Source organism: Pararge aegeria, chromosome 2 (genome assembly GCF_905163445.1).
Source record: "Pararge aegeria chromosome 2, ilParAegt1.1, whole genome shotgun sequence".
Lineage (NCBI taxonomy): Eukaryota > Metazoa > Arthropoda > Insecta > Lepidoptera > Nymphalidae > Pararge > Pararge aegeria.
The window spans coordinates 4,893,200-4,910,334 of NC_053181.1; the positions used below are offsets into that span (position 1 = coordinate 4,893,200).

Sequence of the window (17,135 nt, forward strand, 5' to 3'; positions counted from 1 at the left end):
AATAATTGAGTCTCGTTTGATGACTCAATATTCATTAATTTTCGTTTTATCTATTTCATTAAAAATTGCGATTTAATTACATATTTTGATATAGGAATAAGATAAAAATGCAAGCAATAAAATGAGATGCTTTGTTTTTATTGGCTTCTTTCTGACGGGGATATAAAATATGAATTGAGTCAGATCAAACATAATGCAAAGTTTTCTCATATTTTATTACACACGAAGTCGCAGCAGTACTCGGAATAAAGTGGCTTTTAAAAAGTTAACTCCAGATGCCATGCACGGAGATGTGAATATTTTGACAATTCGATTTGTCAGTTTTATTCGTAGCCAAGTGTACGCCAGTTATTCTGAATAAACAGGATGATAGAAACCCTCTTATTGAACGAACGGCAAATGCGAGTCGGTGAATTTATTGTTATTATTATTGCTACAGCCGAAGTGTTCGGGAAAACTTTGGTTTTATATTGCTTTATGTGTTTTTAGTGTACCTATTGGTAGTTAAAAGATATAGGAGGGGAAGTATTACCTCCTATAAGTTTTGTCATTTTTCAAATTGCGCAGATAAGATAACGGCGATATTATTTCCTATTTGAATACATTAGTATCTATGATGATATACGGTAATGGTTATGTTATGCCAGGCGTACGGGAACCTAATTCCCGTACGCCTTGGCCGGCGACCATGTCCTATTTTCTTGTTTTTCATTTTCTATAAAATATACAGGTAATGTTGATTATTTACAACTTTGTTGCGTAGGGACACCCGCGGGATTGCAATAGTATGTCTGCTAACTAACAAGCGGCCGCATCGCATTATGTTAAATTTATTTCAGCGTAGCGGATTCCAATGGCGAGTTTTTAATCGTGATGCGATACCTTTTTTTTCCACGCTTCCTATGAGAATTATTTACAAGACATATGATGGAGAGCTCGTGCTACAAATCGGCTGAGTATAATGTAACTTTTAGACTAATATACTTATTATAGTGTTAACACCTTTTTATTCTGCACCTTGCTGCGGCCCCTTCTCTATGACATATAAGTATATACTTAATCTTTATATTGTAAGTTATTTTAACCGTTCTTCTTAACTTCATGTCAGTGGAGGCCGTAATGTGGCAGACTTACCTTTCAAGCAAATTTTGTTTCTTTTGAAAGTCAACCGTACATCCTTATGCATTCGATCAGGCGCCGAAATGTTTAGCTGCATTGTCACCAAGATTTCTGCACTTCTGGATCCCGTACACGGTAGCCGAACTCTGAACAAAACCAAGTACATAATATTTATATCCGTACACGGTAGCCGGACTCTGTACAAATATTAAGTACAAAATTATTTATAGCGTCAAAAATCAAGTAGTTACAGAATAATTCATAGCCTTTACCCGCAGCTCTGTCGATAGACAACTGTAAACTCTCTCATTCCTTCAAGAGTAGGAAATAGGTGATTATTTTTCGAAACCCAACTGGCCCACTATTATAGGGCACGAATCTCTCCTTTCAATTGTAAGATTAAGTCCGCAGTACGCCACGATGGCTATGTGCGGATTGTGTGCGTGAGTGCGGATACTTCTGATAAACGACTAAGACACCGGAAGTTATCTTTGCATCGTTCGAGCCCATGTAGGACTGCAGTATATCGATAATGCAGTCGTATTTACCCACTATTTTACTCACTTTATAAAATTACTGTAACCCTTTATACTTTATTATTTTTATACTTGACAGTAAATTTTTAACAATTAACTGCCAAAGTAGACCACTGCATGGCCTTTAAAATTAATTCTCGGGAATAAAAAATGGCAAAGCATTCAAAAAAGTTTATTTTATCTGTACCTATACGTTATTTAAGTGGTAATTTTCCGGTTAGCAAGAATTGGTGCAGTCAATGTTTTGTGAAGGAGTTACATAAATATAAACTTTCTCATTAATTATGTTCGGATACTCTTTGAAATAACATATCACTTATATTTTTAAGGTAATAAATGATTATAATTTACTTAAAATACGAAATGACTACAGAGAGTACATGTTATGATGTAAGAATGAGAAGGGAAATTAGTTCGTATTTTACCTTAAGCAATGTTACACCCATACAAATCTTAATAACAGTAGGCATTTTATTAGTAACATTTTTATGGTTACGCCTTAACACATTAAATGGCATTCGCAATTTATGCCCATAGAAGTCTAGCTTGGGCTAGGTAAAAATAGTTGGCTAGTGCAAAATATACTATTTATATTGGGAAGAATTTAAATCAATGCTTTAACTCATGAAATCATCGCTAAAACTTAGGTATCTCAACGATCATTGAAACTTTTACCGCATATACTTTAGTAAAGTATTTGATTTGCAGTAACGTGATAAACGACTAAGACACCAGAAGGTATCTCTGCATCGTTTGCGTCCATGTTAGACTGGAGTGTATCGATAATGCAGTCGTATTTATATCGAAATATCCACTAACTGAATGTCAAGAAAATTGGTTGTTAATCACATACAATTCTAATTGGTTCTTGAAAACTATCTATTAATTAAATATTAATTAATAGCGTGTTTGAAAAATCATTATCAATTTAATAAAATATCTGTCAAATATGGATTTATAGTTATCTAAAGATTAATTATTTAACCAGTTTATAAATTTACTGTAACAATCGCCTTGCAATCATCTCGAAACCAAGATTTAAAGTTGGATAGAAGCAGGCGTTACTTTGCGGAAATCCATAATTTATTATGAAAATTAAACTTAATTTGCCTGCTGTGCAGCAGGAGAATCTGTATGCTGTAATTTATAATTTCTTTAATCCTTATACTTCACACCAAACAGATCTACGACAATGTACCCTCTACGCACGTTTCGCTCTAAAACCGGAGCATCTTCAGGAGATGTTGACTTAACAATTATTCATTGTAAAGTCTTATAAATTACAATATATAGATTCCCCTGCTGTTCGCGAAGTGTAGCAAATTAAGCTTAGTTTTCATAAAATTTAAAGGACGATATTGGATTCCAGACTATTGATTATAAAGGGGAAACTTGACCTTGAATGAGTGTTCCTTACCTAAAGGTCTGAAGCGTCGTAGGCACGTAACCCCGCTCGGAGATATTGACTTGCGGCGGCAGCATGGCGCCCCGGCTCTCGTAGTCTATCCCCATCACGTACGGCAACTGGACGGAATAACAATCAAAACTTGTATGAATAACGCATACTTCACATAGCTCTCGATTCATTAAGATGGGCGTGATCTCTCTCATTAAGAAATAAAATAAACGAATGAAATATCAAACAAAGCTTTAAGAAATTTATAAAGGATTATGATTAAGTTTCTATTTATTTATTAGTGTTCTAACAGCGTTACACATTTTGGTTAAGGGATTATCTTATTACTAAAATAAGGCCAAATCAAGATTACAAATCTCAACTGTGACACTCAAGTCATCGGTGCAAGTACAAAATATACAAAACAATCAGTTACGATATTCACAACAGCATGTACTCGTATGAGTGTGAGTGGGTGCAGTGGCGTGCACAAAGGGTATACACAGGGTATGCAGATTATATACAATGAAGAACATCTCCAGTACGAGTTATAAAAAGCTTATGGATAGGCATTGTTAAAGTTATAAAAAGCCTACCCTTAGGTATTTATAACTAGTATTGGGGATTTTCGTCGTTTTATATCATCTGCATACCCTTTGCATACCCTCTATGCACGCCACTAAGTGGGTGCATAGAGTGTGCTTACGACCAAATCATAATATTTTGGATAAAATATGTCCGTCGAGCGCAAACCGGTCTTTGAGATGCATGCGCAAGGTTGTCGCAGCGAGTAAAGTTAACCGATGTTACTATAAATTATCTTTGCATTTATAGGTAGATAGGTAGTTTTTTTTTATTCCACTATAAGGTACCCTTTGACTGCAATCTTACCGGTAGTAAGTAATAATGCAGTCTAAGATGGTAGCGGGCTAACCTGTTGGGGGGATGGTAGTCAAACCCCTAATCGGTTTCCACGCGACATCGCACCGGCAAACTAAATCGCTTAAGGGCACGTCTTATTTGTTGTTGTTACGAAAAAAAAACTTTATAATGAAGTTGTAAACCGATACAAAAGAAACAGAACTTAAATTATAACAAAACAGAAATGTACGAGGCAATTATCAAAAAGTCAAAGTCAGATATCTCTTTATTCAAATAGGCACATAGATGGCACTTTTGATGCGTTGATTACATACAAAATGTGTAAATAGTAGTGAGCAGTGATGGCGATAACTACATTCGTAAACTTCAAATTAAAGCTACTAATAGCGGTGCTAATATATTGCTAAAGATTTTTTTGTATTGCTGAACAGAACATGAGTGGATGTCAGCACGAGTAGTTCGGAATAGCTTGCAGGAGCACGCTATGTGAGCGCGGAAATTCGTTCGGCTTATATACATCTTGCCAACAAACGGTTTAAAGTTACGCGCATTTTTACGTGGATCAGTAAATTTAATTTAGGCTAAAATATTAGATTGATTACTACTAATTTCGGGCGTCAAACGAGTTATATTACTTTTTACAGACCCTTGTTAACCTTTACCAAATGTACTTACTTGAATTTACAATCAATATCCATACTTATCATAAATCATCTGCTTGCTTTTAACTATGTTCAGCTCAACAGCGATACATCATCATATCAACCGATTACCGGCCCACTATCCCATTACAGGACACGGGTATACTCTCACAGTGAGAAGGGTCTAGGACGTAGTCCACCATGCTGGCCCAGTGTGCATTGGTGGACTCCACACACCTTTGAGAACATTATGGGAAACTTTCAAGCATGCTGGTTTCCTCAAGATTATTTACTTCACCGTTGAAGCAAGTGATATTTTAATTGGTTAAAACGCTCATAACTTAATAAGTTAGAGGTGTGTGAGACAAAATTAAGCCGAAGTTCTAACCTCTAGGCTATCGCCGCTATAAGTAATTCCGTGATGCAATTAAATACAAAAGCTTGCACCCTCGAGAAAGGCATAGAATTCTTGGTTATTCCGAAATAATACGGATCAAATAATAAATTTATGTTATTGGATAAAAGAAAACATTGCTTTGCAGAAATCCATGATATATTATGAAAATTAAGCTTAATTTGCTATAGTAAGCGAAACGCAGGAGAATCTGTATGGTGTAATTTATAATTTCTTCAATCCTTATACTCCACACCAAACAGATTTTCGGAAATGCACCTTCTACGCACGTTTCGCTCCGAAACCGGAGCATCCTCAGGAGATGTTGACTTTACAATGAAGTAGTAATTGTTGTTGTGTTCTTAACACTTAAAGCTTAGCTTCACTGCTTAAATATTGAAGAAACTTTCTGAAAGAAAAGCTTGCATCCTAGAGAGAAACCTAGGAATGTATCTAGGGAAGATTAACGTTTGACGTGGTATTTAGAAAAAGAACGATAATAACGAGGAATAAATAACAATGTAAATAACTTTGAAGAAGTCGCGAGACACTAATAAATACTTGCGACATAGGTAATCATTTGCGACACTGCAGAACCGTATATACCTAGTATGTCGCAGCAATATGGCGGGTCTAGATTACCCATCACGTACAGCTCAGTGCACGGAATTACAAGCAACGCAGTGAATAATCCCCTACGTGAGTCCCCAAGCATTTAGCTGCAAAATAATATGGACGTTAGAAAATTTTCCATTGAAACTTCGTGCTTTTGTTATATATGTATCTTTATGTATGTTGGTGTGTGTCTATGTGTTATTTTTGTTGTTTCCTCCTGAAACCGTCAGTTTTCCAGGGAAAAACTGTCCAATGTATATTTTTAGAATTAGCTAGCTATCTATGGAAAATTTAATAATTTTAAGTAATTAAAATATCACTTGCTTTAACGGTGAAGGAAAACATGAAGAAACCTGCATGCCTGAGAGTTCTACATAATATTCTCAAAGGTGTGGGGAGTCCACCAATCCGCACTGGGCCAGCGTGGTGGACTACGGCCTTAACCCCTTCTAATTGTGGGAGGAGACCAGTGCTCTTTAGTGGACGGGTAATGGATGATATGACGATGATGATAATGCAAAATTTCATTAGAATACGTGCATAGTAAACAAAGAATTACTAAAAGTTTAATAATGAATTTGAGAGGTATACCCGCCAAGTGGTGGGCTTCTTCTGAGACGGGCGCATTAGGAACCCACCTAACATTAGTTTCAAGTTAGCGATTATGTTAACGAGTTATCACCATCATCTCTCTACAATGTAAAATTCCATACGTACGCATCAAAATGATTTACTAATCTTATTACAATTTAACTTAACATTACGACTGTTTAAATCAAAACTTAACTTAAAAAAAATTAAGGTTCGATTCGATATGTATTTTCACTTTGCATATTCACGCTTATTTCATTTGGTTCGTAAGCTCAAATTGAAGATCCATTATAGACTATTTAAGTAGCTTTAAATTTAAATTAATTAAGATCAAAAAACATGTTTGGTTAAAAATTGGTTTTCTACTCTTTCTTTGTGTTTATTTATGTACACATCCACACCTCTTTTTTTTTAATTGAACAAATTGCCAATAATCACGAACGATTGTGTACTAGGATCTCATAAATATTTAAATGATAATGTTGGTTCAATATTGATGCCGTACTTTCATGCTACAACAATAATTTATGTTAACACACATATTATTCTATGCTAACGACCGTTTTGTTCTGTAATTACAAACAACAATCGTATCTAAATGCGTTGCTTAAACAATCTATCGAATAAATCGCTCAGTAAACACTGCTACGCAAACGAAATAAAGCTTCAGAATTTCATTGAAAAACGAAGACTTAATCTGGTCTTTTGTTATGTAAAATTAAATCGCTTTAAAGCCAAATTGGAAAGTGCGGAAACAACATCGAACAATTAAAGTTGCTATTTGGAACAGTATTCGGTGAATGGAAGACTAATTCAATGCTATATAGACAGATATTAAACATTATAACGAATAAAGTGGTGATATCTCAGGGGGTAGCGCTTCGCCTCCCTTTCGGGTAGACCGAGTTCGATCCCCAGCACGCACCTCAAACTTTTCGGAGTTATGTGCGTTTTTAATTTAAGCAATTAAAATATCACTTGCTTTAACAATTATGGAATACATGGACATATTTCTCATTCTTTGAAAACCTTTTACACACCTTTGGAAACATTACAGGTAACTCTTAGGCATACAGATTTCCTCACGATGTTAACCTTCACCGTTAAAGCAAGTGATATTTTAGATTCCTTAAATCGCTCCCTCCGAAAGATTTGTCGAAGCTCTAACCACTACGTCGTCACTGCTTTTATCATAACACTATGTACAACTATTCCTACGTTTTACCACATTTATTTATACGGGGGCTATAGGCTTCACTTGTCATTAACATGTGTATATAAACTTCTCCGCAAAACTGCCTGCGTCATGCACTTGTATTTTAATCTGCTACTTTATAATCTAGAAAAATAAAAAGTTTACCGGTCTTCTGCCAAGGGCCTGCCACATAAACTCCAAGTCAGCTATATGAGCCGGTACAGGAACTATGAAGCCAGTGGCGTAGGTGTTTACCACGCCTTCCCGAACATAGTACAACTCAGCGTCTAAGCCTAGAACAATAGAAAACTTGTTATTAGATTCACACACACATACAAAAGAATAACAGTGATAGTAATGTACTTTTTTATAATATTAAATGATGAACCAAGCAGCTGGCCCACCTTATTGTTAACGAAAAACCATCGCATATAGCCAGGGCAACACTTCGCATGCAAAGAACATTCCGACGTTCCGCTCCGATTCCATCAAGCTGAGGGATAGGTGTTAAGCCATAATACAGAAGTCATTTGTGGGATTATACTACTATGATTCCTAAGGTAACTTTGCTCTTCAAACCGGAACACAGGATTGCAATAATGCTACTTACACAAATACTTTGCATCAGAAATAGACATGCTAGTTGTGGGACTTTCCCGGACGAGCTCTGTGACAAAAAGCTCTACTACTACTACTACTACTATATGTCCGGTATATATTCATCATCATCATCACTAACAACTTATTACCAGCTCTCTATTTGGCGTAAATCTCGCGATCACTGCTGTCAAATGACCACTTTTCCGCACAATAAATAAACAAAAGTGACGTCACGAAAAGTGGCCGAAGTTCTAAACTCGGTCCAATACTAAAACTAAATTATAACTACTTGTGACATGAGTACCATCTCATCAATATTTCAAACGAGTTCGTAAAAAAAAATTGCATTATTCTAATTTTGGAAATGGGTAAAATAAATTTAAACCAAACGTACCAAACACTATAGGTATAGAGGTCGAAATTGTTTAGCAAAGTGCATGCAATTTTAACTTGGGAAAAAGACGATTGAATGCATCCGCACCTCCCCAGATGGTAGTTCGATTCCCGTGGGGCGAAGTGCGTCAAATTATCCAACTAACTCCATTTGCTAAGCCAAAAAAGAAAAGAGTGCTCTACCGAACAATTTTCGGTACATTGTTCAACACAATCGCTACGTGAGTCGCTTTAGGGGGTAAATTTTTTTAGGAGAAATGGTCATTGTAGGTCTTTTTATTATCAAAGTAGTTATCCAGTGGAGTGTGAGCATTCTAGTCATAGCCTCTATATAATATGACAAGCCTGTGACCGGTAGAAGAATTTAATATCAGCATACTATACAAAATAGCAAATGTGTCATATATTTTATATTTAATTTATACATTAAAAATGGAAACTATAAAAAATATGCGGTCATAAACAAATCCCCATGTAGAATATCCGTTTCAAGAGTGTTCGTCTAAATACAAGCTTGGAGTATTAAAATCGCTATGATAAAAAAAGGTTAAAAATTAAAATGGCGGATCATCCAATCAGCGTTCATTTGGAGGCGGCAAAGCGGACGCGACAGTCAAACGGACTGAATATGAAGTGGCACTTTGCACAATTGATGAATCACTACCCCTACTTTGAACATGCACATATAGCTTTTAGGGTTGACAACTGAGGAAAAATAAATTTATAGGGACATGGATCGATTCCTTAAATTATCTTACTGAAATGAAATCAACCAAAATTAATTACCATTTGAGTCATTTAACTGTTATTTAATTTATTTACTTTTGTTTTTCTTTGGTTAGGTTGTTATTTTTTTAAATAGATACTCAATTTAACCAACGAAATAACAACGTTTCAAGCAAACTACACTATAACATCATATTTTGTCGTGTTACCAAAATTATCTTTCGCGAAGATTTGCTAAATATATTCATTACTAATTTTTCCAATATGAAGCTTATATTTTTATTTTATATTGTTGATTTCACTAACACCTTCAAAATATTGACCAGTGGGAGCTTAATAAAAAACAATATATGTACATTTTCCTATGCTTGACAACCCTAAACAGCACGCACCCTCCAGCACCATTCTCCCTTATACTTTCAGACAATATAGACGTCGGACACCCTAGACATCCCTGTAGCCACTTTGAGTGCGTCGCTGTTTATCTGTTTACTATACGAGTACGCATCTGTTTATGGGGGATACATTTTAATAGATAATCTATTTATTAAGTGCAAACTTTTTTAGGTACGTTGAGCACCGTCATCGTCACCGCACGCTTTTCATGAGCTATGTGTATACCTTTTTTTTTTCCTGTTGACGGGGGGGAAATCTCCTGATTACGAGATACCCGAATTGTAAATAATTGGGTTATGTGGGATTTCTACCCACTAAAACCCCCTCGGTGGCCGGCCTCAGCACATGAAGGGAGGCTCCGGGATCTCCTAAGAACGCACCGGTGCCTCCTGTGTAAGACACCCTTTGGGCACGTCCCGGGAAAAACACTTGCACACTTTCCCAAATTAATTTTTCTGGAAGAGTGGACGGTCAATTCCCCCACTCAGACCGCTTCTGACCCCAAATTCCCTTCGCCTGGAACAATTAAGTGCGCGGATCTAGCTGGTTGCTATCGTGACCTCGGCGCTTTCTTCTCCGGGCAGGATTAGTTCTCTCTAGATCCCGATCTGCAGCCTCCTTTTTCAACATAACGGTTTCACAGAAGGAGGCCGCTGCCTTCCAAGCTCTGTCTTTCGCCAGCATTGCCGCTATGACAGCTGGTGGAGAAAGGTCGAGCTATGTGTATACCTACTGTGTATATTTGTACATAGATGTAGTGTTCACTTCTAACGGCAGTCCCTAAAGATTGCCGGATTTTTTAATTCACGCCACTTCTGATGTTGACATAGTTTAAGAATAAGAATCTTTAGGGACATTCCTAATCAAGTTTATTAATTTCATCTTCTGCATATCAAGTCCACGGGTTAGGCAAATTTCAAAGCTATTATAATCAGGTGTCAATCATAGAGTATAATCAGGTGATTCTGAAATAGGGTAGGTACCCTAGTACTGTTTGCCAGGCTTTGAAGATAATTATCACTGTAGGTTCTTTTTAATGTGACGTTAAGAAAGTTATAATGTCTGGGAAAGTACAAATTAGTCACAATTCAAATTACGACCTTCTGGATGGGAACTAGAAGAATATCCTGATAGAAAACTCTGCGCCAGTGATTTATTAAAATAACGGTCAAAATTGAGAGCTGACTATAGCTGAGTCTATGAACATTCTTAGAACCTTAAGTCTGTTTACATGTAGTGACTCTACTACCGCTGAAATTCACAAACAAAACCAAAGTTCAGGTATCCAAAATTCAGTCATCTTTAGAGGCATTTTAAGATGGTATATGAACACTTATACTAATAACGATTATTTCAGATAAATAAATAAATGTACTACGACAACACACAAAGTAAGCGTAGCTTGTGTTATGGGTACTTAGATGACTGATGAATATTTTTATGAATAATATACATGAATACTTAGAATATACATATAAACACGCAGACATTGAAAAACATTCATGCTCATCACACAAAAAAATTCCAGTAGTTGGAATCGAACCCACGGCCTTGGACTCAGAAAGCAAGGGCGCTGCCCACTGTGGTAGTAAGGCGTCAATTCATAAAATTCATTAGCTTATAACAATTATCTTATTATGTATTTTATAAATTAAAATTAACATCGTAACTCCAAACATATCTCCTAATTAAGTTCACTCACTCATTCACCAAGTACCTTCTTGGGTACTTGATGTACGAGAGAGTACCAAGCCAATGCAAAGGGATTTTCGCATTTATTGCTTAATATATTCAAAATACTAATGCCTATTTCTTAAGTCCGCTTTTTTTTAATTCTTTGAATTTTACTACCAGCGCCTGAAGTTAATAATAAATGGAGTCTAAAATCTCCAATCGACTGATTGGATTTAGTAGTTATAATATTAGTAAAACTATATTCATATTGCAGAAAAGAGCTGTACGGTCAATATATAAACTTAAATCACGTGAATCCCTCCGTGAAAAATTTACAGAAATAAGTATCCTTACGGTAGCCTCACAATATATTTAAAACAATATAGTATTTGTAAGACAACACATTAGTCTTTATAAACAAAAAGTGGATATAAACAGTCCACTTACAAGAAATGGGCATAAATTAGTGACATCTGCATATCGTTTGCAAAAGGTGCAGAAGTCATTTGTGGGTCCAAAATTACCTTAGGAATCAGATTATAAAAGCGTGAGTATACGCTTTTAATCGCTGTAATTTTGGACCTATCAATCAATGCATAAGTTTAAAGAATGTGTTAAAACACATTTATTACACCGTGGTTATTATACAATTGATGAATTTCTTAATGACAAGGTTGCTTGGAAGCATCCGGCTCCGCTTTCATCTCTCACAAGATAGAAAAATGAATTTTAAAATGTTAAATGTAAATTGTTGATGTTGGAAAAGAGCAACTGCTGAGTTTCTTGCCGGCTTCTTCTCGGTAGAATCTGCCTTCCGAACCGGTGGTAGAGTCACTACACACAGACAGATTTGACGTTTCAAAAGTGCTTATATTGAAAGTCCTACTTCCTCACAATGAATAGGGTTTAGTGCGATCTAAACCCTACTCATTGTGAGAGGAGACCTGTGTCCAGTAGTGGGCCACTAATGGGTTAATAGTGATGATGGTGATGATCCTTATCTTCAGAAAAGAGTGGGAAAGAGAGAGTTTTATTAACTCCAATCTGCCATCTGATGATTTTGGATTTAATTAATCATATTTATTTATCGTGTAGATACGCGAACAAAAAGATTTAAGTATTTGTAAGCGTATACATACGAGTATATGTTATTAAACTATTAGGCAAAATAATGTTTATTCGAGTTTAAACACGAGTGCCACATTTAAGTGGGAAAAATACTAAACAATGTTAATGTAAATAATATAATATAAAAAGACTTTTGAGCGTAATAAAACTCGTAAAGCTCAGAAAACTCAAGAAAATAATTAAATAACCTCTCAAGATACCAGAAGAGACTCTTAATATTCCTTGCCTGAGTACCATGAGAAAATTTTAATTCGTTTTAATTGTTGTGTTATACAGAAAAAGTAAAAGGTTTTTTTTTACAATGTAGGCAGTATATACGTTAAGTAAACGTGTAGGCAGTAAACGTAAGTATTATACGTTTTACATAAAAAAGTAGATTTTTATCAGCTTATTTAAAAATTTAAATTGATTTCAACCCACCTTTTTAAGGAATTTCCACAATAAGACAGTATATTTGATGTAATTTTTTTGCGACTTGTAAAGTTTCACAGTAATTTTGTTAGAGCTCTCTTAATTATGTGGTTGGTCGATGTTTGTCTTGCCTGCACTTGCCCAATATTAAGTACAAGTGGATCGAATGATATTCACGATTCTTTCACAGTTTTTTTTTTATATCCGCGGGAACCTTTTTAATAAAAAGTGTCAAAGGTGAGTCAAAGTAAAATATTTCTTTATTCGAATTAACCCATTGATGGCTTCTTTGATGGGTACATCAATAAAAAAAAAAACGTGATAGTGGCAATAACGACATTTGAAATCTGAAAACTAAAAATACGAGGGTTCCCAACACTTCATGGTCTAGGAATAAGCCGAAAACAAACTTAGCCGAGTATTCTTATTGCTATCGCCATATATCATTGTCATTTAAAATTATTAAAAAAACAACCTTAGTTTTCAGCTACCTCGTAGTATGAGGTCGAATCATGAAAAATTTCATTTTGTTTAAAGATACAAAATCGAAAAAAAAAAATCTAATTTATTAATATAAAAACCATTTATCACAGACTAACATGGGCCACAGGTCTAACATGTTAGGGGTATGGCATTCTACGCAACATCGTACCTGATCTCTAAGTCGAATGGTGGCATGCTTATAGTAGGGTGGTACGACTGATGCCTCTGACCAGACAATATAAATACGTAAATATATTACGACAATACATACATTACCATCTAGCCACAAAATAAGCGAAACTTTTGCTATTGGTACTAAATAATAATGTACATAAATACTTATAATATACAGATAAACATCCAGCAGTAAAAACATCTATGTTCATCACCCATTTTTTTCCAGTATTACAGATAATCGAACCCACAGCCTTGGACAAAGAAAGCAGGGTCTGCTTTGGGCACCTCCCACTGCGCCACTTGGCCGACAAATATATATGAAGATTATACAATTAAAGAATTATTTTGAATGCTTTAAAAATTATTAAATTCTCATTTTAAAAAACTCCGCGCAAGATAATTAAAAATCTTAACAAATCTTACGAAAGACAACAAAAACATTACCCCATAAAATAGAATATGTATCCTTTGAAACAATCACGTTCTAATTATATGGGAACGTACTAACGAACAGATGAGCATCCCCGGGGCGATTCCTTTGTTGCGAGCGCGCGAATATGCACCTCGTTACAAGATTCAATCTAGGAACTTGTTAATGAGATCCCCTTACTACTACAGAAAACGCGCCCTCTGTACTATGGATATACGGTTATATTAAAATCACAGTAACGTTATGTCGCTCGACAAAATGTTTGTATTGACGTGTTATCACAGGGCTAATTTTCGAAACTTCGAAATACAAAACAAACTGCTTTATACACAAAATTTACATGTAGATACGTTAATAATATTTTACTGAAATAAAACTTTACAGGCATTAGTACTCTGAGACTTATCTTTGAAACCGAAAACTTAATATTTTTTGTGTAAACTACTGCCATTCTTTTTACTTAATGAAATCAGATATAGCCCTAACATCACATGCAAAATAAATATCTTGTGACTCCTGACACTTTTTTAGGTACGCGTCGCGTAGCTTAGATACTATGCGCGTGTCGGTCTTTTGTCTTCAATAGGGTTGTCACAAGTAAGAACATGGAATGTTTTGAATCCGTTTGTATGGAAATATACTCGTATTTCGTAATTCTTTTACTCTTTGTATAGGTTATTGTAATTTCGACAATATAATATCGAACTTTCAAAAAAAAAAACCATCTTTAAAAACTCATTGCCAGTCGCTCCATTTACTCGATACGTTAAGTTCATTATATTTATTAATTTTACTTGATTTTAATTTTGATCTGATTTCGGGAAAGCCTAGTGGTTAGGATTCATTTTTGGAGGGTGCAATTCTAATTGTACGCACCTCTAACTTTCTAAGTTATGTGCGTTTTAAGCAATCTCTTACATGCACGAGTGTTCTCCATAATGTTTTCATAGGCGATTATAATGCGATAATAATTCATAGAAAATATCAAAATTCCAAGACTGGGATACAGAGCCGGCATCGAATTCGAATAGTCGGACTAAGCTAAGAATTTGCGAGTAATTGCCGGACGACGCGTCGCTAGTTAGGTCTAACGTGTACCCTCATTTAGTGTGTTGATTTTTTATACATTTTCTATAGCATATTTGCTCGTTAGCTACGGCTTAACGTTATCGAGTCGTGTAGGCTTTAGTAGCTGAGAGTTATGTCACGTATAGTAATAGTGGGTAAACAACAGTCACACACCGGGTTTTATTATAATAGACTTTTATAACATTGTTTGGCTGGTTACTAACGTTTTGTTTTCATTCACAGAAATTACTAAAGAAGTATGCACGCACAATTTTATTAAAGACCAGACCCGAGGATTTCATTAAATAGTATGATAAGAAAACAAAAATAGAATATCTTAGCCGATAAAGTAGTAGAAAGTTTAGTGTTTATTATTGTTGCGTGTATATTTGGCTAATTCTGACATTTTCGGATTTTGGACATAAAGAATATGAAAATACATACAAGCTGCCTTTTATTACGCCGATTTTCAGTAAACATAACATGGCATCACCGACGTTTTATTAAGGTACTGAAAAGCAACGGTATATTATCTACCATATGCCTCAAAACAGAGCTTTGGTGACCAATTGACCACTTTTATTGCCAAATTGTACTTTTGTACCACAGTTTTCTTTTGTTTGTTTATTATAATATGTTTTTATTGTTTTGATTTATGTAAATAATTGTTATTGATTGTGGTAAATAATAAATAAATAAACAATAAACTATACTACGACAATACACACATCGCCACCTAGCCCCAAAGTAAGCGTAGCTTGTGTTATGGGTGATGACTGATGATATTTATATGAATAATATTTAAGGGTTCGATTCCCACAACTGGAAAATGTTTGTGTGATGAACATGAATGTTTTTCAGTGTCTGGGTATTTATCTGTATATTATAAGTAATTATGTGTATTATATTTATAGAAATATTCATCAGTCATCTTAGTACCCATAACACAAGCTACGCTTACTTTGGGGCTATGTGGCGATGTGTGTAATGTCGTAGTATATTTATTTATATTTATATACATAAATACTTATACTATACATATAAATATCCAGACACTGAAAAACATTCATGTATATCACACAAAAATTCTCCAGTGTCCAACCCACGGCCTTGGCTTTAGAAAGCAGGGCCGCTGCCCACTTCGCCAATCGGCCGTCAAAAAAAGACTTTATTTTTCATTCATATGAAAACTATAGAAACACCTTGCTCAAGCCTTTAAATTCTCGATTAGCATGATATTATGAAAATTGTGAGAAGTTAAATCAAAATATGAATTGATAACAAAAAAAACCAGCTTAGTTTGGTACGGGTTCTTCTTAGACCTTTTGGAATCCACCTTTAGTTTTTAGGTAACGAAAGTAGTCATCACCATTACGATAATTTTTACCAATGTTATAAATACGGAAGTGTGTTTGAATGTTTTTTTATTTTCCTTCACGCCGTAGCTAAGCAACCAATCAAGTTTGTTTTTGGCACAGAAAAAACGGAGAGTAACCTAAGCTACTTTTTATTCCAAGAAAACAAACGTTCTCACGGGATTTATAAAAAAACTATACTGAACGTGGACGGAGAACGTATTCAACAGCTAGTCGTAACATATACATATATATGAACGCTTCGTAAGTGCCTGTGACAGGTTAACATGAATAAAACATATTTTAATTTGAATCTGTATGCAGGACTACACGTGTTATAGTTACAGCAGTAATAGACCTCTAAAAGGTCCGGATTTCAGAGCCGTGAAGACCGAAGTGTCCATAATACACTTTAACAGCTAGTGACACGCACTCCGGTTTCAGTGTAATGAGCCATTATACGTAATTACGGACAATGCGGCTCCACTGAGCCCGTAATTTGGGTCGTTTTACTGAGCACTAGTCCGCGCTTATAATAGTCAATGCATTAATAGAGTACGTTTACATTATTTACTGGTTTTAAAGTTATAAGTCCCTAGTTACTGTCTTATACACAATTAAAAACGTAAAAATTATGTAGTTATTTCTATATGAAATTTCGTAAATTTCTTCACTCTCAGTAGGTAGAAAAACTCGATGAGCTGAAACATTTTCATAACCTGACATCATTACATCATCACATCGAACCATTTCAGGGCACGGGTCACCTCCCACAATGAGAAGGGGCTAGACCTTAGTTCACCACGCTGGCCCAATGCGGATTAGTGGACTACACACGCCTGTGAGAACATTATGGAGAACTCGCAGGCCTCGCCGTTGAAGAAAGTGATATTTTAATAACTTAAAACTCACATAACTAAGGAAT

General features: G+C 35.3%; 1 protein-coding gene across 1 annotated transcript in view; it reads right to left on the bottom strand.

The window, feature by feature from the left end:
• The window catches only part of LOC120634562 (tyrosine-protein kinase Dnt), a 73,038-nt gene that overhangs the window by 27,707 nt on the left and 28,196 nt on the right, over nt 1-17,135 (bottom strand). Inside the window, exons 3-5 of the mRNA XM_039905264.1 lie at nt 7,535-7,662; nt 3,073-3,179; nt 1,135-1,265 (exon numbers count right to left, since the gene is read on the bottom strand). Of these exons, the coding sequence (XP_039761198.1) occupies nt 1,135-1,265; nt 3,073-3,179; nt 7,535-7,662 (366 nt within the window). The remainder of the gene's footprint in view (nt 1-1,134; nt 1,266-3,072; nt 3,180-7,534; nt 7,663-17,135) is intronic.